This window comes from Patella vulgata, chromosome 1 (assembly GCF_932274485.2).
Source record: "Patella vulgata chromosome 1, xgPatVulg1.2, whole genome shotgun sequence".
Taxonomy (NCBI): Eukaryota; Metazoa; Mollusca; class Gastropoda; family Patellidae; genus Patella; species Patella vulgata.
In genome coordinates this window covers 55,578,316-55,602,938 of record NC_065879.2, presented here as the reverse complement: position 1 = coordinate 55,602,938, position 24,623 = coordinate 55,578,316, and the positions used below count along the sequence as shown (strand labels likewise).

The 24,623-nt window shown below is 36.8% G+C and overlaps 1 protein-coding gene across 7 annotated transcripts in view; it reads right to left on the bottom strand.

Annotated features, from left to right (window-relative positions):
- The window catches only part of LOC126808777 (serine/threonine-protein phosphatase 2A regulatory subunit B'' subunit beta), a 281,556-nt gene that overhangs the window by 130,061 nt on the left and 126,872 nt on the right, over positions 1-24,623 (bottom strand). For all 7 annotated transcript variants that reach the window (XM_050533746.2, XM_056101922.1, XM_050533748.2 and 4 more), the window contains 2 exons: positions 17,832-17,935; positions 346-448 (listed from right to left, as the gene is read on the bottom strand). In XM_050533746.2, coding sequence (XP_050389703.1) covers positions 346-448; positions 17,832-17,935 — 207 coding nt within the window. The remainder of the gene's footprint in view (positions 1-345; positions 449-17,831; positions 17,936-24,623) is intronic.

Below are 24,623 nucleotides of genomic sequence, written 5' to 3'. Positions count from 1 at the left end.
GGACAGACCGGTGGCAATATATGACCAAATTTCCATGTGGGTGCATAAAAACTTACATCCTCAGAGAACACAACAACTCAACAAGTTGGTTTTGTGATACCCATGCCCATGACTTTGTTTTTAATCACTCTTCCTAATCTTTCAGAAATGGTCACTAAACTCTTACAAGCTGTGGAACCCAAATAAAGAATTCAAGCCTATTGTTTACATAGATAATTTACCGGTAGACTCAGTTATCCAATATCCACACACTATTACATTAGAAAAACTGCCAGTCCAGACAGTTGCCTTCTGCTTTCGAGTGAGTTTTACTAACTCAATATATAAAGCAAAAGTACAACCTACCTGAATTAAAGGTTCAAAGTCTCCATAAAGAAGGTAATCAACATCTGGTTTAGCCAATAAATATATAAACCTTGACGCTGTATCATGGCGACCATCACAAACTCTGAAAAAATGGAATAAACACAAAAAATAGAATAATTATATCACAAGTAAACATATACCTTACTTATAATGATAGATATTTTGTCAATCAGTAAATTCAATGCATAGGCCTAGTTTCTATAGCGTTTCCAGAAAGTGAAATCAATCCAGTTTCTGTTTATTCTCTAACATCACCCAATCCAGTTTCTGTTTATTCTCCAACATCACCCAATGAATGTTTTCCAGAAGGTGCCAATAATGATCCTGTTTCTGCTATAAGTTAATTGTGTAAATCCTATCGTAACTGTGAAATTTAGCGATTTAAAAAAATAAATAGGCTACACTGTTATTTGTTTAAATGTGTGATACAAAAATGCTGATGCTTTTAAAGTGAGAGTTTATATGTAACTTTATTTTAAATAACCAAATTAAGTTGCCAATTGTTCATATTTTTATTACCTGTACCTATCAGAGCCTCGCATTCGGATTAGGCCTCTTTCATATTCAGCCTCACTTTCAGAAGAGTAAACAATAAAGTGGGGGACCCCTCGGGACTACATCTTATTGTTAATGCCATCCGGTGCGAATGTTCTTAAAGTGTGAATCCATTTGAATTCATTGGCTTTCCTTACATCATCGTTTTTGCCGTTATCTGGGTCAGTCTTAAAAAGCTCTATAATTTTAATCATAACATTTCTACTCGTATGTCCATCTAAGTTGAAGTGCGGAGCGACCGGCTTTGGCCTGTTGTGTCTAATATCTGCATAGTGTTCCTTTATTCGTTTTGAAAACGCATGTTTGAATTCTCCTACGTACGTATTGTTTTTTGCAGGAGCATATTAATAGGTAGACTATTTCTTGCCAGTTTTACCACTAATAAAGTAATTATTTTGGTCTAATTTGTAGCAGATATCACAGTCCTTCTTGATACATTTTTCGAATAGATTTTGAACCGTGACTCCGCTGGTTTGCAGGTCCCATGGTGGATAGATGAGTCTTGCTTTCATCAGCGTATCCTTTAAATTAGGATTCCTCCTAAATGCCGTGATTGGTTTGATGTTTGAGATGGAACGGCACATGTCCAATCCGGTTAATAGATGCCATTTCTCTTTTATGAGCATGCTAACTTGAACAGCAGTTGGATTATAATCCGTGCCCACCGTCACTATATATAGAGGGCCACCGCACATCCTCATTTAAGCCTGAAGAGTTCAAATAAGAACGAAACTAGTAGCTGAGAGAAATCTGGGAAGGCTGTTCGCCTATTTACAGACTTTTTACTCACTTTCAGAAGTCATCTGCTAGTTTCAGGACAGCCGAAAAAAGGAGCTCAACATTTTTTCTCCTATCTTATACCCTAAGTTTCTTAACATGCCATCACATAGGGGGTGCCTACAAACGGACTAGGGGAACCAAGAACATCCAGTTGGCTGTTAATACGGACACTCCTACACCTAAAAATAACCGTTCCAGGACGGCATCAGCCAACAAGAATAGATACCATGGCTGCTGTGATTTGTCCTGTGACCCAAATCCAACTTCAGCTAAGAAACGAACCAGATACGAAAACACCTGAAAATTGGTCTTCTAACAAACTCTGTCAAGAATTACAAGAATTGGGGATGGTGTTACCTACTAATGTACTAAATAAGATACTTATTAAAGTGTACAAGCAACTAAAATATGGTACAGTAGAACTTGCTCGGGCGTGCACTCCTAATCAGCGAATACTTGCTTCAACGAGCACCAAAAAATCCCCCAGAGCGATTTTTAAGTAATTTAACCCCTACTCAACACGCACCTGTTCAACGCGTGCAACGGGCATCACGATTAATTTCCCCACCCCTGTAAAAATTCTACTGTTTCGACGGTCACTCCTCTAACGCGGCCAGCGGTCACTATTTTACTAATAAATGTAACAAAACATCGACCATTGAATGGCTATTGTTGAATGATACCATCTTGTCGTTCTTTTTTTGTAACACTCCTGCTAATCCCGTGAGTAGTAGTTAATTAACTGGACCCCCACTGATCAGGTAAAAAGAAATGTAAAAATAACAATCAACCTGGGAATATCTGTTTATTAATCTTTTGTTTTATTAAACGACTAACCTGATTATTGTTTTCACGCGTAACAACACATTATTTGATATTGATTAAATAAGATGAAAGTACCAAGTTTTGTCACGATCATCTAGTATCTCTTTTCCATTGCCACTTTGTTGTTAAACAGACGTTTTAGCATCCTCGGTTACCCAGTGTACTCATTCCGTTCTACTCCACTATACCCTGGGTTAATCTATGGGGGAGATACGTTTTCAAGTTATCCGCCCTTGATGATGGTGCTATTTTTATCGACCAATCCCATAAATTGTTACTTGAAAAGGAAGTTGGGAAAGGTAAGTAACTCTCATCTGACAATGTTAGGAGTTGGCCTATTCTAAATGCGTAATTATTAACAACCAATCATATATTATGTTAATGAAGACCAGACGTTCATATAACAAGGTAGGGTCATTAGTTTTATTTAGAATCGTTCGTTAGCTCCCGGGACTTTATGTCCACATGATATCGTAGACAAGTTATTGTGAATCAAATTGTCAAGTATAATTCAATAATAATAAACATAACAGAATGACATATTTCAGACAAAGAACGAATAGTGATAATAATAACAAAAGTCAAACATATAGATGTTATACATATTTGAAATCAACAACACATACTTCAGATTTTGATAATAAAATTAAATATAAATAAATTATAAATATATACATTAGTTTACATAAATCATTCAATAAATAGACATGAATATGGTTATCTACCCTTATAAAAACGAAGGCGAAACGATTGGTTTGTAAACTGTTTTCTGATTGGTTCGTAGACGGTAGCTACATTCTAGGCCAGGGCAGATAATTTGAAATCGTGGAAACCCTATGGATTAACCCAGGGTAACCGAGGATGACGTTTTAGCTGATATTCAAAACAAGCTGTCATCACATAACATCGAAGAACAAGCGGTGACACAAGAAATTGGAATACCTGTTGACGTCGATTAACATCAACATCACATCACTTACCAGCGTTCCTTAGCAGTAGGCATAGCAGCGTGCCTCCCCAGGTATGGGTTTGTCTAACCACAGAGTCCCCGTAGATAGTCTCCATAGCCTATTTTAATGTGCCTACAAGCACTGCTTTGAAAATATGAAATCTGTGCTTTGAAAAAATGCTATGTAGCCTTGTGAATCTGTCAAGATTGTTTGGGGAAACTTAGCTATCATTATGAACATCAACCACTTTCGATTTCTGTTTCAATAGTTGTGACATATTTCCACCACCAACTACAGCACGAAAATTACATAGCAGAACATTGTCAAGTGCAGGGGACAGTGAAGGTTTGTTTGCCTTTGGATCGACTTAGGATGTTTCTTTGGACTGTTGATGATTACTGACACACGGTTATAAATATAATTATATTAATTCTGTTATATTTTGGTTATAAAAGTAAGCGTGATATTGTATTATCGGAAGTCAAATTCTGGACATTTTCACGGAACCCCAAAACACCAGAAACCGTGCTTCCCCAATAAAACCTTACAAGAGCATCGCTAACGCTGCAATATACGTCCACATTCCAGCTTTGATTGATATGGTACTTTGTAAAATGAAGAGAATGAAATATGAAATGGCTGTAATATGACAAGAGGTAAAGAAGGCTAGGCGTTGGGTTTGTTTTGCCAAATTTACAGACAAAATATTAGCAAAAAAGTGGGTATGACACTGCCCCAGGAGGTCGGGGCATGCACCAAAATAAATAGTTGCTGTCTTTACGGTATAAGGAATAAATATGCAAAGTTCCAAGATGATCCATTCAGAATTGCACCCTGTAGATGATCAATACAAAAATCGGGTGTGGCTCTGCCCCTGGGTGTTGAATATGGAACAATTTAAATAGGCCTCACCCTGTTATTGAAATGCTGTCCTTAGGGTATAAGGAATAAGTACACCAAGTTCCAAGATAATCCATTCAGTTTTGTGGCCTTTGCCCCTGGGGGTCAGGGCATTCACCAAAATCAATAGTTGACACCCTTAGGCTATAAGGAATACATATGCCAAGTACCAAGTTGATCCATTCAGAATTGCGGCCTGTAAACGATAAACACAAAAATTGGGCGTGGCTCTGCTCCTGGGGGTCTGGACATGCAGTTGTCATCCTTAGGGTATAAGGAATAGGTATGCAACGTTTCAAAACGATCTGTTAAGAATTGTGGCCTGTAGGCGAAACACAAGACACACAAACATCCAGGCTAGCGAGCCAGCGTCTTACCCACTTAGCCACGTGATTCCCTATTATTTATGGGAATCCGGATCTCCAATATGTGATCCCAAAATTTACATTGAGGCAGTAACATAATTCATCATTAGCATCACCATTAACATTATCATCATCATTATCAGTTTGTAATGGTCTGAAAATGATTGGAGAAGTAGAAGAAAGACTGGGGGTGGTGGGTGAGGGTACACGAGAAAATTATAAACTCTAGTTAACTCTATATTATTACAAGGAATTATTGGTAAATGAAACCAGAAGGACAGTGAAATGAAACGGAGGGAAGATGGGAGATCACAGCGAGTGTAGGTAGGTGGGGGAAATATTAGGATATTTAAAGTTAATATCTTAGAATAAAACCGTTTAAGATATTAACTTGAGCTTTTAAAGTACTAACATTTTCAAATTTCAACTTGAACTTAATCTTTTAAGATATTAACGTAAAATTTTAAGATATGAAATATACATTCTTACGAAAGTATTTATAGGGTAGTTATTTCCAATAGAAGTATGGCAAATTTGGTATATATGGAAGGTAGAGACGCCCAATCTTACTTTTAGAAAAATGCTGGATGGGGCAGGCACTGGGCAAGGATGTCTGGGTATTACTTACTGTCAGCCCGACGGCTTATTGTTTACCAGATTGACTTAGGAAGCTGTTATTATTTCTTAATCGAACAGTTAAGTGGTTTTGGCAAAATTGAGGGGTTTAAACGTACAACAGATCCTGACAGCGGAAAAATAATTTGGCATAATTTGAGACGGTTTTGAAGCAAATTTTTGATAGATTAATTAACTTAAACGAACTTAAACCTTTAAGATATTAACTTAAACTTTTAAGATATTCACTTAAACTTTTAAGATATTAACTTAAACTTTTAAAATATTAATTAAAACTTTTAAGAGTCATTCCATGAGAAAACCATGCAAAATCGTCCAGAATCGGGAAGATGGGGGGTTGGCAGATCGAGTCCATCTCGGGGGGATTTTATGGACTCCCCCTGACTACTTCACAACCAGAAGGGCGGATTACAAAATGTTACCGTTATTGAGAAACAGCCTCTAGGTGATTTTTGGCCAATTTTGCCATTTTTCAGGTCATTTTTGGTCAATTTTCAGCCACTTATTGTGGTGAGTCTAGGGTTTGGATGGAAATGGTGGTCATTGGTGATGTTAGTGGGGGTCTTCCTGTGCCCCAGTGTGAAGACCATAAAGTCGCATCTATTCTCTGGGAGTAATGATCAGCAAAATTGTAACATATGGCGACTAAAACAGAAAATATACACCTGTGCAGATTAGCTCTATTTTCTATGATGTGGGGGTAGGTCAAAATATCGAAATGGTTTTATGCACAGCTTGACACCCTCTATCCATATAAAAAATAAAATCTCTGTCACCTCGCTTCAATCAATGCGAAATCATAAGTCCAAGTTGGTGAATTTTCCCTATTGTAAATCTCTTATTCTCTAGGCAATGGCCAACTACTTTCATTCAGGATAAGCCAGCTCTCTCCGTTTCTTCACCAAATCATCCGCCGCGCTCACTGGTAGCAGCTTGAAACCCCCTTGAGCAAAACTAATCTCTTTGATGAGGATTGGTAGCCAATCCCAAACCGCAGAAAATTGTGTTTTTTCTTCATTTTTGGCCATAGAATGTGGTACATATCCCGGATATGAGCAATAAAATGACTTCATAGATTGAAAGAGTGTACTAAGAACAATTAAGGCCCATCTTTAAGCACATTACATAGCAATTAGTGAATTGAGAACCGAATGGGGGCCGATTTCTTGACGATTTCTTGGAAAGGTGATATGTGCTGCCCATCGCTATGTAATATGATTAGATAAAGAGCTTGCAGTTCTCACTATAATAGTTAAAGATAGGTTGCCAGGCAACGAAACATACGCCCACAGCAACTAAATCGTCCGGGCAGTCAAAAAGGGTTGTCGCATATTTTTACTTTTTTCGGTAATGAAACATTTATAATACACTAAAATCTGATTAAGAGCAACAACTCACGAAGTAATTATCAGAAAACTATTAGCATTTGTTTGGTTTTTATAAAGTTCTGCCCCATGCTAACGTTTTGTATGCAAAGCTTTTAATATCATGGATTTAACTGTTCAAGTCATAAAAATTCATTGAAAATCAATATACTTGTTCGTCTCAAGATCTTAAAATCTGTGTATCAATCTCAAGTCAATCGGATATTAACTTTAGCCTCTAGAGCATCCACAAGATTTTTTGACGTGATCAAGGGCCATAACTCTGGCAGTAATTATCGGAAATCGCTGAAAATCTAAAGGCTTCTTCGTCTCATGACCTTAAACACTGTGTATAAATTGAAAGTCAATTGGATATTAATTTTGGCCTCTAGAGCGTCCACAAGATTTTTCAAAGTGATCAAGGGCCATAACTCTGGCAGCAAATATTGGAAATCGCTGAAAATCAATAGGCTTCTTCGTCTCATGACCTTAAACACTGTGTATAAATTTAAAGTCAATCGAATATTAACTTTCGCTTCTAGAACATCCAGAAGATTTTTTGAAGTGATCAAGGGCCATAACTCTGGCAGTAATTATCAGAAATCGCTGAAAACCAATAGGCTTCATCATCGTATGACCTTAAACACTGTGTATCAATTTAATGTCAATCGGATGTTAACTTTAGCTTCTAGAGCATCCACAAGAATTTTTGAAGTGATCAAGGGCCATAACTCTGGCAGTAATTATCGGAAATCGTTGAAAATCAATAGGTTTCTTCGTCTCACAACCTTAAACATTGTGTATAAATCGAATATTAACTTTGGCCTTTAGAGCATCCACAAGATTTTTTGAAGTGATCAAGGGCCATAACTCTGGCAGTAATTATCGGAAATCGCTGAAAATCAATAGACTTCTTCGTCTCATGACCTTAAACACTGTGTATAAATTTAAAGTCAATCGGATATTAACTTTGGCCTTTAGAGCGTCCACAAGATTTTTTGAAGTGATCAAGGGCCATAACTCTGGCAGTAATTATCGGAAATCGTTGAAAATCAATAGGCTTCTTCGTCTCATGACCTCAAACACTGTGTATAAATTTAAGGTCAATTGGATATTAACTTTGGCCTCTAGAGCGTCCACAAGATTTTTCAAAGTGATCAAGGGCCATAACTCTGGCAGTAATTATCGGAAATCGCTGAAAATCAATAGGCTTATTTGTCTCAAGACCTTAAACACTGTGTATAAATTTAAAGTCAATCAAATCTTAACTTTAGCCTCTAGAGCGTCCACAAGCAATTGTAGACGCCGGACGGACGGACGGGGGCGACGACAATATACGACCACATTTCAATGTGGGCGTATAAAAACTAGATAATGTAAAGGGAGTATGCTAAATTTGGCAAAACAAACCCAATGCCTTGCCTTCTTTGCCTCTTGTCATATTACAGTCATTTCATATTTCCTTCTCTTCATTTTAAAAAGTACCATATCAATCAAAGCAGGAATGTGGACGTATATTGCAGCGTTAGTGATGCTCTCGTTAGGTCCACGATATAATGTTGCTTTATAAGTGATGAACTGTTTAATGGAGTAAAGAAATACATCTTTGAGAAATCTGTTGAAAATACTAACGTAACGGAGAGTGTTGACAGTGTAAAAACCAGGGTTCTTTGAAACGAACAGGCCAGAATTGGGTCAAATGAGGTCCCGGTAGGAACTGGGTTTTAAAATTTTAAGCTTCCATTCCCTTTAATGTAACCAGACTTCAACAAAAATAATTCTTGGTATTTGTTATGAGGAATATTGTATTCTACTGTATGTAATTAGCACAAAAATAATGACAAATAAGTACACCGTTCAGAAAATTTTCCATATTTATTTCACGTACCAGCGATATTCCTGAATAAATTACTGTATTTGTTTCGTTTTTCTTTCGTTGGATATAAGCTGATACGGCACCGTGGTATTTCTTCATAACACAATTTGTAGGGTTTTTTCTATCAGGTAGCTTGCAAATGTTTTTATTCATTCGTCCACACGGTACAGTGATCACCTGACAACCATAATTGAAATGGCTTTAAATTAAATTCCATACGACTGTGCCATATAGCTTTCAATGATAATAACAGATTGCCACTTAACGAAACATACACCCACAGTAGCTAAATTGTTCGGGCAGTCAACAAGAGTTGTCACATAATTTTTACTTTTTTTGGTAATGAAACATTTAAATTATACTAAAATCTGATTAAGAGTAACACCTCATTAAGTAATTATTAAAAAATCATTAGAATTGTTTGGTTTTTATAAAGTTCTGCCCCATGCTAACCTCTAGTATACGAAACATTTAATATCATGGATTTAGCTGTTCAATTTATCAATATTCATTGAAAATTGATATACTTGTTTGTCTCAAGACCTTAAACACTGTGTATAAATTTAAAGTCAATCGGATGATAACTTTAGCCTCTAGAGGGTCCACAAGATTTTTCAAAGTTGTCAAGGGTCGTAAATCTAACAGTAATTATCGGAAATCGCTGAAAATCACTAGGCTTCTTTGTCTCATGACTTTAAATACTGTATCATGACTTTAAATACTGTATAAATTTAAAGTCAATCGGATATTAACTTTGGCCTCTAGAGCATCCACAAGATTTTTTGAAGTGATCAAGGGCCGTAACTCTAGTAGTAATTATCGAAAATAGGTGAAAATCCATAGGCTTCTTCGTCTCATGACCTTAAACACTGTGTATAAATTTAAAGTCAATCGGATATTAACTTTAGCCTTTAGAGCGTCCACAAGATTTTTCAAAGTGATCAAGGGCCATAACTCTGGCAGTAATTATTGGAATTCGCTGAAAATCAAAAGGCTTCTTTGTCTCATGACTTTAAACACTGTGTATAAATTTATAGTCAATTTGATATTAACTTTAGCCTCTAGAGCGTCTATAAGCAATTGTGGATGCTGGTCCGATGGACGGACGGGGGCGACAACAATATACGACCACATTTCAATGTGGGCGTATAAAAAATAAGCCCCTGTCAGCATGTGTGTAAAATAAAAAATCATAACTAATGCTAGCTATCTAACAAAATATGTATTGTCAGGTGTGTTTTTAATCTTTTTTTTTCTTTTGTGTGATGCTACTTTGCTTGACACAATGAACTTTTACGCTCGCCGCCATTTTGATACATGATACATCATTACATGTTATACAAGAACGATATTGTTTGAGCTCGCCAAATATTAATAGTAGAGTCAATTTAACGAATAACCCCCAAATAATTGCAAGAAAACATTTCATTGCATTTTCCTATAGTATTTGGTGCAGAGAACAGTATATCAAAAATTGAGCCACCGCAAGACGTCAAATTATGACGTAAAACAAAATGGCTGCCGTTTGACCAAAATCACCAATCTTTACACATATAATTTGAAATAAGCTGTATTAAACCACTTTTAAAAGTATAGATTAGCATAAAACATTATTGTCTCAAAAGTCTTGCTGTTGAAAAGAGTGTTGCGACGTATGAGATGTTGCATGACGTCATGACAGAAAATGAGTACCCATTAATGGAGAATTCATATTTACGAAACAGCGGTGCACATGAAATATTTTTTGACCTGAAAAATACATGTATTAGCAAGTAGCTACTGGTTAAAGGCAGTGAAGTCACGATACTGATAGCAAAACCATTATTATATTAAAAATATGCAAAAACATCAAATTTGACAAGCTATTTTTCAAAATTGGCTAGAAACCAGAATGTCAAGTCTTTCCACTGAGCCCCCAATTATCACATCTGCATCAATAACAGTCCTCATTTTCATCTAGAATGGAAGCATGGTTCATATTTTCACAATTCCCATCCTGACAAGATCCACAAGCCCCTGTGCACTCAAGTCCATACTTCTTACAGCTACATCTTAGTGTATTATATTGAGCAGAACAGTTGTAGCTAGGAGCTGGGTTATTGTCCATCATTACTGGTGTGAATTTGTCTCCTTGAACATTCCAGCCCCAATTTGCCGGGTCCATGTTGTCAATATTGCCCATCTACTGCATGACTTGAAGGTAGCTTCGTCGTGCATGATACTTTGTAGCTGTAGCTGAGGCTGAGGCTGAGGTCGTGGGGGCAGTCGTTCAGGTGTTACAAATGTCTTTTAGGTCGCCAGTTTTTTGCAGAGGTAACTATATCGCAATGATAACAGGGATTCAGAATTTGTCCCATTGAACAAAGCCACCATTGTCAAGATTCTTCAAAACTTTGATGTTATACACATTTGGCTTCCCTTTGTCTGATCGAAAGTAGAGTTTGTAGTTGATGTTTGCATTTAAACAAGGAGGGTGGATATGTAGAGAGTTTGTGTTTCACCACCTCATCTAAGCTCAGCTCTCCAGACTGTGACACTACCAGGAACCTATGAAATAACAGAGCTGGGTCAATTGTTCTGTCTTGAGCAACATTGACAGCCTTTGATTACGCCATGGCCTTCACTTTAGTGTTTCGTTTGTGTGAATAAGAAAATATCAGATTACTTTCCATTTTTATAACTGTATCCTTGCCAACAGTAAGATAGGTTGCCAGGCGATGAAACATACGCCCACAGCAGCTAAATCGTACGGGCAGTCAACAAGTGTTGCCGCATATTTTTACTTTTTTTCGGTAATGAAACATTTATAATACACTAAAATCTGATTAAGAGTAACAACTCATGAAGTAATTATCAGAAAACCATTAGAATCTGTTTGGTTTTTATAAAATTCTCCCCCATGCTAACGTTTAGTATACAAAACTTTTAATATCATGGATTTAGCTGTTCAAGTTTTTTATAAAAATTCATTGAAAATCATTATACTTGTTCGTCTCAAGATCTTAAACTCTGTGTATCAATCTGAAGTCAAACGGATGATAACTTTAGCCTCTAGAGCGTCACAAGATTTTTCAAAGTGATCAAGGGCCATAACTTTGGCAGTAAATATCGGAAATCGTTGAAGACATCGTCCAGATGGCCCTTTTGGTGTTCTGATATTCCACTTCCTCTTGTTAAACCCCCTGTACTTTTAAGTGACCTCATTATTGTTTGTTCAATGACCAAGTCACATCCATGACCAGCCCAGAAGCTGTTGCTTCGTGGGATGACATGGTAGCCACGCATGAATTTTCGAAAAACTTCAGGGTTTTCAATTTCTAAGGCTCTCATCTTCTGACGGTACGGTACAGATAGGCAGACTTCAGATAATTAGGATTACCCGCAGCAGCCAATACTGGCAAACAATCTGATACAGCATGAAGGTGCATTTCCCATGATCCTGTACGATCAGCCTCGATAAGCTTGAATATGGTTCAACCATAGTTTGCTCGTTTTGGAAATGTTGGATAATTCAGGCTTCCTTGAGGTTATTGTATTGACAGATGTCCACTTGGGTGACATCTACATCAACTCCCTCTGCTTGACATTACAACTGCTCAACTTCAGCTATGAGGCTTTCAAATCCTAGTTCACGTTCAATGATCTTGGAGATAATTTGGTTTGTCAGACACTAGTCAACTAACTGATGTCCACATAGCGCAAGCTACACTGCCTTTCCACTCATCATATGGATGATAGCGTTTTCCCCCATAGAAGACCTCATGCAAATCTTTTAGTTCACTGCCGTCCATCAAACTCCTGATAGCATCTAGAAGGTTCATTAGTGTGTCGAAGCTTCCAAGTAGCAGCACGTCTTTAACTGGGCTGTCATTTTCAACTTCGTTCACTATCTCAGAAGCTTTCCAAAAGAGAGGTTGAACGAAAGTGACTACAGGTGAGATGTTGTGCCTCGATGCAATCTTGGCTATGAACTCAAGCGTGGAAAGGATGCAAGTCCTGTCTCCAGGGTACTTGTCCACAGGCCTCTATAAAAGTTGAGTGTGCCTGAGCTCACACTTGAAAATGTGCCTGCAGGGTCATACTCAAAAGGAGAGTATTCAATTGCCAGGTATATAGTATGATTGTTGGGGGGGGGGCTTATGAAAGCTTCTCGGGTTGGACTCGGCAGAAGAAGAAATTATAAATAATTTTTAGTACCTTTTTTATTATGGTTTCTAAATTGTATTAATGTATTATAGATTACTTTAATAATAAAGATTATGTTTGATGTGCATATTGTTGTTGTTTGGGGTTGATATAAACATAGAATAGATGCCTACCGGCTTCAAACAAGTTCATTAAATCCCTTTGCGCAGCCAGGTTGTCATTCGTTAAACTTAATTTCCGGTATAATTCGGATACTAACAAGAGTTGTTTCCCTTGATGATGACAAAATATTCATGCACCGTAACTTAAATAACTGTTGTTCTGATGAGGCCTAAATTATTTTCCAATATTCCACTTACAGTGTATTTAAATTAAAAACAAATATCTAATTTACCATTTATTTTAATGCAAAATCAAAACAACAAACATAACATTTATTTTAATGCAAAATCAAAACGACAAACTTAACATTTATTTTAATGCAAAATCAAAACGACAAACTTAACATTTATTTTAATGCAAAATCAAAACGACAAACTTAACATTTAGTTTAATGCAAAATCAAAACGACACACTTTACATTTATTTTAATCAGAGGTAACTATATCGCAATGATAACAGGGATTCAGAATTTGTCCCATTGAACAAAGCCACCATTGCCAAGATTCTTCAAAACTTTGATGTTATACACATTTGGCTTCCCTTTGTCTGATCGAAAGTAGAGTTTGTAGTTGATGTTTGCACTTAAACAAGGAGGGTGGATATGTAGAGAGTTTGTGTTTCACCACCTCATCTAAGCTCAACTCTCCAGACTGTGACACTACCAGGAACCTATGAAATAACAGAGCTTGGTCAATTGTTCTGTCTTGAGCAACATTGACAGCCTTTGATTACGCCATGGTCTTCACTTTAGTGTTTCGTTTGTGAATAAGGAAATATCAGTTTACTTTCCATTTTTATAACTGTATCCTTGCCAACAGTAAGATAGGTTTCCAGGCGACGAAACATACCCCACAGCAGCTAAATCGTCCGGGAAGTCAACAAGTGTTGCCGCATATTTTTACTTTTTTTCGGTAATGAAACATTTATAATACACTAAAATCTGATTAAGAGTAACAACTCATGAAGTAATTATCAGAAAACCATTAGAATCTGTTTGGTTTTTATAAAATTCTCCTCCATGCTAACGTTTAGTGAGAGAGAGAGAGAGAAATGGGGTTTAACGTCCACTCGACACAAACTAGGTCATTTCGGGACTAACATATGGTTTAATTTTATTTACATAATTCGCTTGCGCGTAGGGGTCTTTAGCAGTGGGAGGAAACCGGAGGACCCGTAGAAAACCCACGAGGTTGGACAGGCGACCCTACTCCTTGCCACGTACAACCGGGGATTCGAAACCACGCCAGTCGACTCAATGACAGACTTTATGATACAGCGCGCGCACGCTAACCATTCAGCCATCCAACCCCCCTAATGTTTAGTATACAAAACTTTTAATATCATGGATTTAGCTGTTCAAGTCTTTTATAAAAATTCATTGAAAATCAATATACTTGTTCATCTCAAGATCTTAAACTCTGTGTATCAATCTGAAGTCAAACGTATGATAACTTTAGCCTCTAGAGCGTCACAAGATTTTTCAAAGTGATCAAGGGCCATAACTTTGGCAGTAAATATCGGAAATCGTTGAAGACATCGTCCAGATGGCCCTTTTGGTGTTCTGATATTCCACTTCCTCTTGTTAAACCCCCTGTACTTTTAAGTGACCTCATTATTGTTTGTTCAATGACCAAGTCACATCCAAGACCAGCTCAGAAGCTGTTGCTTCGTGGGATGACATGGTAGCCACGCATGAATTTTCGAAAAACTTCAGGGTTTTCAATCTCTAAGGCTCTCATCTTCTGACGGTACAGATAGGCAGACTTCAGATAATTAGGATTACCCGCAGCAGCCAATACTGGCAAACAATCTGATACAGCATGAAGGTGCATCTCCCATGATCCTGTACGATCAGCCTCGATAAGCTTGCATATAGTTCAACCATAGTTTGCTCGTTTTGGAAATGTTGGATAATTCAGGCTTCCTTGAGGTTATTGTATTGACAGATGTCCACTTGGGTGACATCTATATCAACTCCCTCTGCTTGACATTACAACTGCTCAACTTCAGCTATGAGGCTTTCAAATCCTAGTTCACGTTCAATGATCTTGGAGATAATTTGGTTTGTCAAACACTAGTCAACTAACAGATGTCCACATAGCGCAAGCTACACTGCCTTTCCACTCATCATATGGATGATAGCGTTTTCCCCATAGAAGACCTCGAAGTTTCCAAGTAGCAGCACGTCTTTAACTGGGCTATCATTTTCAACTTCATTCACATTCTCAGAAGCTTTCCAAAAGAGAGGTTGATCGAAAGTGACTACAGGTGAGATGTTGTGCCTCGATGCAATCTTGGCTATGAACTCAAACGTGGAAAGGATGCAAGTCCTGTCTCCAGGGTACATGTCCACAGGGCTCTATAAAAGTTGAGTGTGCCTGAGCTCACACTTGAAAATGTGCCTGCAGGGTCATACTCAAAAGGAGAGTATTCAATTGCCAGGTATATAGTATGATTGTTGGGGGGGGGGGGCTTATGAAAGCTTCTTGGGTTGGACTCGGCAGAAGAAGAAATTATAAATAATTTTTAGTACCTTTTTTATTATGGTTTCTAAATTGTATTAATGTATTATAGATTACTTTAATAATAAAGATTATGTTTGATGTGCATATTGTTGTTGTTTGGGGTTGATATAAACATAGAATAGATGCCTACCGGCTTCAAACAAGTTCATTAAATCCCTTTGCGCAGCCAGGTTGTCATTCGTTAAACTTAACTTCCGGTATAATTCGGATACTAACAAGAGTTGTTTCCCTTGACGATGACAAGATATTCATGCACCGTAACTAAAATAACTGTTGTTCTGATGAGGCCTAAATTATTTTCCAATATTCCACTTACAGTGTATTTAAATTAAAAACAAATATCTAATTTACCATTTATTTTAATGCAAAATCAAAACGACAAACATAACATTTATTTTAATGCAAAATCAAAACAACAAACTTAACATTTATTTTAATGCAAAATCAAAACGACAAACTTAACATTTATTTTAATGCAAAATCAAAACGACAAACTTAACATTTATTTTAATGCAAAATCAAAACGACACACTTTACATTTATTTTAATCATCGACTGGCATTCTACTAGAATTGTCACTAAATTAAGCAGAGGTCACAGGTCATAGGTCATAAGTCACAGGTGGAATCGCTAACGTCGCGTGCTGATGTTTTTATCATCGACTAGCTTATTCTAGTAAATTATTATACAGTAATCAAAGTAAACAAAAAAACAAACAAAAATACAACAACAATAAAAATAAATAGCATTCTTTATTTTACATGATTTACGTGACAGTAATAATTTTTAAAAATGTGCCTACAAAAAAGTTTTTTTAAAGCAAATGTGCGCAGAAATATCGATGCCTGTCCATCATTGGCAGGAACAGCACCGACGATTGTCCTGGCTGAACACACTCATTGGTCAGTGTGTGCATCATTCCTTGCCAATTTGGAGTTAGTAAATGGAATCTAAAGGACAACCTCCCATAGCAGATCGTCTTTGTCTTCCAGCTTAAAAAAGTCCCGTAGAATTTTACTTGTTCTTTCCCGAAATGTCACAATATCGTGTAGTCCATCATCCTCAGCTACGGATATAGAACCTCCAGTAGTGCGCTAGTAATTTCAATTTCAAATACTGTTTGCCATATGCACCAGAATCAATCTCTTGAAAGTACTTGTGCATCTTATTGGAAAGGTCTGTAATAGTCAGCTGTTCTTCATCGTTGTAAATGCCCAATCGTCATTTTGAGATTTACTAATTTCAAGTATCTTGTCGGCAAAGGTGTCTATGCTAACAAAGCTGTAGTCATCATACTCAGGACTCTTCTTGCTCATCATAACTTTATTTCCACAGAATTAGAAGCCCGTTTTACTATCCTAGCGCCTGTAGAAGCATGTGCACTTCTTTTCACAACTGGAGCAGGATTCAACTTTATTATGTCTCTCAATATTCTTATTGTGTATGTGAACTGTAGTATTGACAGCTACGATGATGCTGTCACCTCTCTTGACACTTGCATTGTTGATACCGTCTGCTTCTTTGGTGCCACTTGTTTGAATTTTCAAGATTATCACTCCGTTTTGGGTGCCATATTCATTCGTGGGCGCCTAAGCAATCTTACTCAGCATTAATATATTATGGACGCCCATGATCTCCCAGATGAGGCACCCCACAAATCATGCCATTCTGGGCGCCCCATTGATCAAGTCGTGGGCGCCCAACCAATCTTAATCTGCATTATGTACGGCCTGACAATCATATTGTCATTATAAGGCGCCCCACCAATCATGTCATTATGGGCGCCCCTCTGGGATAAGTCAAGTCACAGATCAAGCCGTTTTAGACGCCCAATCAGTAGTAGTGTTAATCATGTCAGTCATTATGCGGAACCTCACCATTTGGGGGGGGGGGGGTGCTCATATATAACGGCATGATTGGCGAGGCGCCCATAAAACCAAGTGCCACTGGTTGGGCGCCACGCCAATCTCGTTGTGGACGCCCAACAAATGTCACTCGGCTTTATGTGGCGGCCATACTGATATGGGCACATTGGTCGTAGGCATTGTAATGTGTCAAATGGAAAGGGCGGTGGGGGGGGGACAGCTACCCGCCTTGCTTCCCCACTAGCTATGGCCGTGATAAGTTTAAAAAGTATGGAGAAATAGTCAACAGTCTAACTCATCACATATGCAGTACACACTGGTTAATCAAAAGATTGTTTTGTCAGAAACGTAACACCAAGAATAGTTTTGTGACCGGTTCCAGAATTTTAGAAAGTCGGCTCTTGTAAAGCATGCTGTCTCCAGTGACCATAAAACGTCACTTGAACACAAAGATCGACTATTTAAAGATGTTATACCACAACAGTTCCATCAGAGTTCCAACAAGGATATACTTACTTTTTCCACATACTAGTGAAGGACTCAAATGTAATAAAACCTTTTTGTTCTCCACCAGCCGCTCGGAATAATGGACATTTCCAGAATGTTGGTAAACTACATGCCTGAAATATACAAATAAATAAAATACATGTACATAATCTGTTTAAATCAGGCTATCTATTAAGTGCTTATATCATGTGCAAATTTTATTTTAAATGAAAAATTGAAAAGCGTTTTGGTGTGTCGGATACTTAAACGTTAACAGCCGAATTATTTTTAATCAGATTGGTGTGAACTTGCCGTAAAGTGCATATAGTAACCATTGGGTATACTTACACGAAATTTAGATTTTTCAAACTTTACTACCCTTGTATTTATCTGTGCAAAAAATGAATTTTTTTTAAATTAAAGAAAAAAGAAGCTATGTATATAGATGTATGTGTGATATAGAGTCTAGTTGAGAATAATTTAATCCATATATTTATGTATTTATTGGATTGCTTGATATTTGCTTTATTTCTTTATTTGTCATTTTTAATTGGGAAAGTTTTGTTTCAGAGTTTGATATATGTTTTTCCTCTTTTTTTAGAACAAAAACAACCCAGCCTTGTTATTTATGTATTTAAAAAAAAAAAAAAAAATGAAACCAGAGAAGCACAGTGTATGTTTTACTAGGATTTTGTTAAAACATTATTGGTCACCAAGTCCTACAATAAATACTGAATATGAAAGTCAATTGTTTTATCCCTTATTATGAACCTGGAATGTTTGTTTTATTCTGTTGTAGTATTAAATGGTGGGCAAAGCAATAAATGACTGAAGATTCTATTTTTTTTTTAAAAGATTCCAATTTTACCTAAATTTCGTTTCGTCTTGTATGGCCGACATTCCTAAACATAATGTTGACCAATATTTAATATTTAGAGTGTCATGGCAGCGAAAAGGCAACTTGACAGGAGGGGACATATTTTTAACAGTGTGTTGTGTCGCTCATACTGACTCTAGCGAGGTCTTATTTTCTCACTAAAATGTTCCTTTACATTGTGTAGGCGTTCACAGAGACTGACACACCACACCGTTTAGCAGTAAAAAGTTGACTGGGGTCAATTTTATTTTCAACAAGGATTCAATAGGACTGTTCCTGAATGTACAGGGTGAGTGTAATGAGACCTACGTTCAAAGCTGAACTAATGAGTAATGACCACTATGCTTCATACCAAATATGAAAAAATCAAAGATATGTTGCCAGGCAGCTATATCGTCCAAGCAGTCGGCAAGGGGCCCCACTAATCACCGGAATTCATTTACAATCACCGGAATTCACTTCGAAAACCCCCGATTCCTCCTACAAAACTAATTTATTTTAAATGCATAATACAGTATACTATCACGAATAACTATTTTGATCTCTCCACAGGCCAGATGTAGGCGCTGTAGGTGTATTTATTTGAAAGACTACCGGAATTCATTTCAAATACAGTAGAATCTGTATGAGCAGCCACTCTTATTCAGCGACATTTCCTTGTAAGCAGTCACAATAAATTCCCCCCGTAAAAATTCTATTGTTTCATCTCTTTATTCAACGGTCACTCCTCTAATGCGGCCAGCGGTCACTATTTTACTAATAAATTCATCAAAACATCGCCCATTCAACGGCCATTGTTGAATGAATGAATGATACCATCTTGTCGTTCTTTGTAACACCCCCGCTAATCCCATGAGTAGTAGTTAATTAACCCACTGATCAGGTAAAAAGAAATGTAAAAATAACATTCAACCCGGGATTATCTGTTAATTAATCTTTTGTTTTATTAAACGACTAACCTGATCATTGTTTTCACGCGTAACGACACATTATTTGATACTGATTGAATAAAATAAAAGTACCGAGTTTTGTCACGATCATCTAGTATCTCTTTTCCATTGCCACTTTGTTGTTAAACAGACGTTTTAGCGCCTCCTATAATGTTACATACGGAGTTACACCCCCTGTAAATAGGTGATAAAATCAGCGATGGTTTTTTGTTCATGTGCTATTTTTGATAAAATCAAATTAATTCATCGATTTTCTTCACAAAAATGGATAAATATTATCGAATGCATCACAATGGTAGACAGTAGTATCGAAGGTTGGTACAAAATGACAAGTTTACAGAAGTTATATGCGAGACTTGAGTAAAGAATTTTCGTTCGGCGCAAGATTCAGCGACGGTCAAATTTACCGATGTAAGTATTGATGTTCGCTTCCAATGCATCCAAGCGTAATATTAAATTTATGTCAGCACAAAAAGCACCGAGATTTTATTAAGAGGCCACTCCCGTTAAGCGGTCAGCCGTGAAAATTCCTTTGGGTGGCTGCATCATGATTATGATAACGTAGGGCGCGTCGAATTACTCAATAACTCCAAAATAACACCCAGTAACTCCAAAATTGTTGACTTTGGAAACACAAAATAACAATTTAGTTGAGTTTAAGAAGCCTCACTGCTTTGTGCCCAAATCAGAGGTTTATGAGAGATAACTCATGTGATTAATGTTGACAAGAAACTGTGTATACTTCTGTTGCAATTCTTTGTAATGTATTGTTATTATAGTGATTTATTAATAGTTTATTAAAACAGTGTATATAGTGCAATAAACAATTCAATATCATAGCTATATTTATTTACTTATAATTGCAAATTGTGTCGATTGTCTCTTTCGTCATCGACATCGTAACTTGTTTTGAAATAAATAAATGAAATCAATTTAGATAAGTACCGCTGACAATTAACTCATGTTATTATAGTTTATTGTGTTGGAATTGTATGTGATTTGTCACCTTTTACAATGACAATATTTAAATCTAATATGATTCGTAAATCTGATGATATTTTGATCATTAAAGGGAGATTACTCGACATATGTGGAGAAAATCTTGTAACTCGTCAAATTTGAGATGTTTTAAAACAGTTATGTGTAGAACCTATTTGTAATTCATCAAAAAGACTCTTTTATCAGCATTTCAGTCCTAATTTTAACTTACAATATTATTTGACCAAATCCATACACCGGAATTCATTTACAATCACCGGAATTCACTTTGAAGATATCAGAATTCACCCATAAAATCTTCCTATTTACTTAAATTTTCCATTAATATTAATATTGAATTACTTTGAAACACATAAAATCACCGAAACTCACATTGAAAATATATAAACACCAGAATTCACTTTCAACATATTTGAATTCGCATTAATAATAAATTGCTTTTAAACACACCGGAATTCACATTGAAAACATATTATAAACACAGGAATTCACTTTCAAAGTATCGGAATTCGCACTTAAGATCTTCGTATTTACATGGAACTAATTATGTACTATAAGGTCCATGGTATTTACTAATATTTTACATTAAACATACATTATGCAAGAGCTAAATCTGATTATTGCAAGTCTTTATTTAGGCTTCAGATGTCATAGAAATTATAAATTAGATCTTTATTTACACAACAAGCACAAAATCAACTCTGTAGACCCACGGATGGCTTGGATTCAGCTTGGATTTAAACAGGATTTCGTTGACTGATTTAATTTTAAATGGCGTCGTGAGTGGAGATTAACCGTTACGTTGACGTCATACTCCCGGATTGAGGCTAAATGATAGAGTGTACAAAGCGAGGCCGCTGTTGAGCGATGCCTTAACAAATGACATCTAAACTATTTAAGAGCCATTCCACGAGAAAACCATGCAGAAGGTTTGAAGGTGGGGGTCGGCCGATTGAGTTCAGATTTACAGGGTTTGGTCGCCCCATCGAGCCTACTCCCCAGCCAAAATCATCGATTTTAGAAATCAACCGTTTCTGAGATACAGCCTGATTACGTTTTTCGGCTGATTTTCGTCATTTTCAGGTCAAATTTCGACCATTTTCGTAGCATTACTATAACCTTTAATCGACCAATAGCGAACTAAGTTTTGGTTGGTGATTATAGTCCAGGTCACCCAATGCAGCCTCTCTTTCCGTAGGTGTCATAGCACTACACAAAATATGTGTCTGCAGACACCTGAATTATACTCTTTCTTCAAATTGCGATAACTCCACTGGAGCAGGGTTTGCGATAAAAAGTGAAAATCGTTTTATTTGCAGCTTGACCTGTTCTAACATAAAAAATAAAATCGTTGTCAACTAACCCTCAACAGCATGAAAATTTGTGTCGAAAGTTAGGAAATTTGTCACTTTTCGTGTCAAATTTCAATTTCTTAAGTGTTGGGATTTCGCCCGTATATTCCGGACATGTCCTACGCTATTTTCCAAATGCCCGGCCAGGAATATGCCCAATCGGACATCAAGGTATGATGAATAATATTCAGAATTTCAAAATTAATATAGTAAATTGAGTGTATAACTACCACTCATCCTGATAATTGTTGATAATAGGCTGGATTGATTAGGTAATTACGTGATCAGCGTATTTATCGTATCATACCGTCTATACACCTACGTAGTTTACCTGCTTAATCTGCCTTGCTTGACTGACTTATTACTTTGTCGGGAAATTTACCAATCTAATCTTGAACAGAAGTCATTGCGTCTCTTTTGTCGGACTTTTCATCAATCCAATAATGAGTATCAATCTTATCTACGTGATTACCTCGGTGGTGTCTCCATTGCCGGAAAGTTTAATCCATTGATATCAACTGACAGTATGTAGAAACTAGTCCTTGATGTCACATATTATCCTAATAGTATATAACACCCCAAATCAATGGACAGTCATTATAAATTTCAAAACCTCTGTCTATTGTTAGCTATTAAGAGCGTGTCCGCGAGAAAACCATGCAGAAGGTGCTAAGGCTTCAATCACAGATTTTGACCAAATTTGGTTTATAAGTTGGGATAGTCCCAAAACACATAAATGTGCAATATTAGATAAATCTTTCAATTCCTGTATGAGAAAATTGAAAAAACATTTTTCATATGGTGAAATTGCCAAAATCTGTCTTTTCTCAAATACCATCTTTGGCAAGTCCTTACACCTTTACTATACGTAGCAGAAAGACCAAACTCACACAGTTTATCGATGACTCAGTGCTGTTACCACAATATTAACTTCAGACGATTCTGGCGAACGAGATCTGTATACGGACTGGATATCAAAGCCTGTCTAAATTCCCCATTTTTCGTCACCCAAAGTTTGACGCCCTATAGCTACTTCTTTCATTGGGTGGGTTTAAAAAATTTATGCTCACGTGAACAAGCAACCTCCCAACATTTGATACAAAAAATAAAAATGACCGGAATCGACTTGACAAAAACTAGGTAAAGGAATCAATAACCCATGAAATTAACCTGTAATTTCCCTATTTTGGAGATAATTAACCGTAGTAGATAAAAAAACTAACAATTTATTTTCCTTTTCATTCATATGGTGTTTACTACCAGCCCTAAAATACATTAGTATCTGTTTTATAAAAATATCTTGAAAAAAAATACTTTCAAAGGCCTGTAATCGTTCATGGCTCATCTGGCGTCAACGGGAATTGACTTCTGCAGTTGTCCACGACCTTCCATTGGAGTTTCGACGTGCTCAATCTTAACAAACATATCCATTACTCTCAAATAGACATTATTTTAAATAAAATAATCCAACGAAAATGAAAAATTCACCTAAAAGTGAGATTCGAACCATCAACCGCATGACTTCCCCCGACCCACCCTCTCACCGAGTTGCTTGTCCCAGGGCCCCAAGGTCCATGTCGTGGGCCCTGTTCAGGGGGTTTGCCTAGGGCCTCTCTTATTCTAAATCCGGCCCTGAAGATGCAGCTGCCGGTGCCCGAGAGCTGTCGCTACCATACTACACTGTTCAATGTCACCCACTTCGACGCAATTAGGCTTCGTTGCCGTTAATATTTAAGCTTCCACATTTCTGTATTGTAGAAATCAGTGGATGTGTCCCAAAATGAATAGTGGAAACATGCTCTGAAATTAAACATTTTGTAGCCATTTTCGGTAACTTGTTTGAAAATGAAATTTTAAAGAGACAATACAAAAAATATGTTAAAGGGACAATACAACCATACCAAATATACAATAAATACAAATACACACTTATATAGAGTACAACATGGTACAAATAATGGCTATAGATATGATGAAAACGTATAAAAGTCAAAAAATGTATTTCTCTAATTAATTTTGCCAAAAAATGTATCACAAAAGCTTATTTTTAGCACTTTTCAATAAGCTGTATATTTTAAGTATGTTGCATTCCGGTCATTTTTCTTACACCTATGGATACTATGTGCTTAGTACTTCAAAACCATCCAAAGAAATTCTACTTGCGACCATGAAAGAAAAAGTTACAGTGTATCTTTTTCTGCACTTTAAGGACAATGTGAATATGGTACCCTAAAACAAGTCCACACAAAATTAGTATGTACTGATTTTTTTTTTCAAATTAGTGCTGGGGTAGAAGTTGACCACCCGCTTTATCAGATAGGGTCAAAATTTGAAGGTTGCTATTCCACCATAGAATGCAGTCTGTGCTTAAACAGGGTGATAAATACACATGTGAAAACCGCAATTTTACCCATAAAATGAATAATTCCTGTACAGTCCTTTAGAGCAACATCAGACTGTAACCATTTCAGCATGTTACCTCTTGCCCCTAGGGGGTGTCATACCATAAGTTTGATCAAAAACTGCCGACCCCCCATCTTAGCACTTTTTGCGATTTTTGCATGGTCTTCTCGCGGATACACTCTTAAACCTTTAACTTATTTTCCGTAATGAAACTACTTCTTTAAATTCCCATCTACAGTGG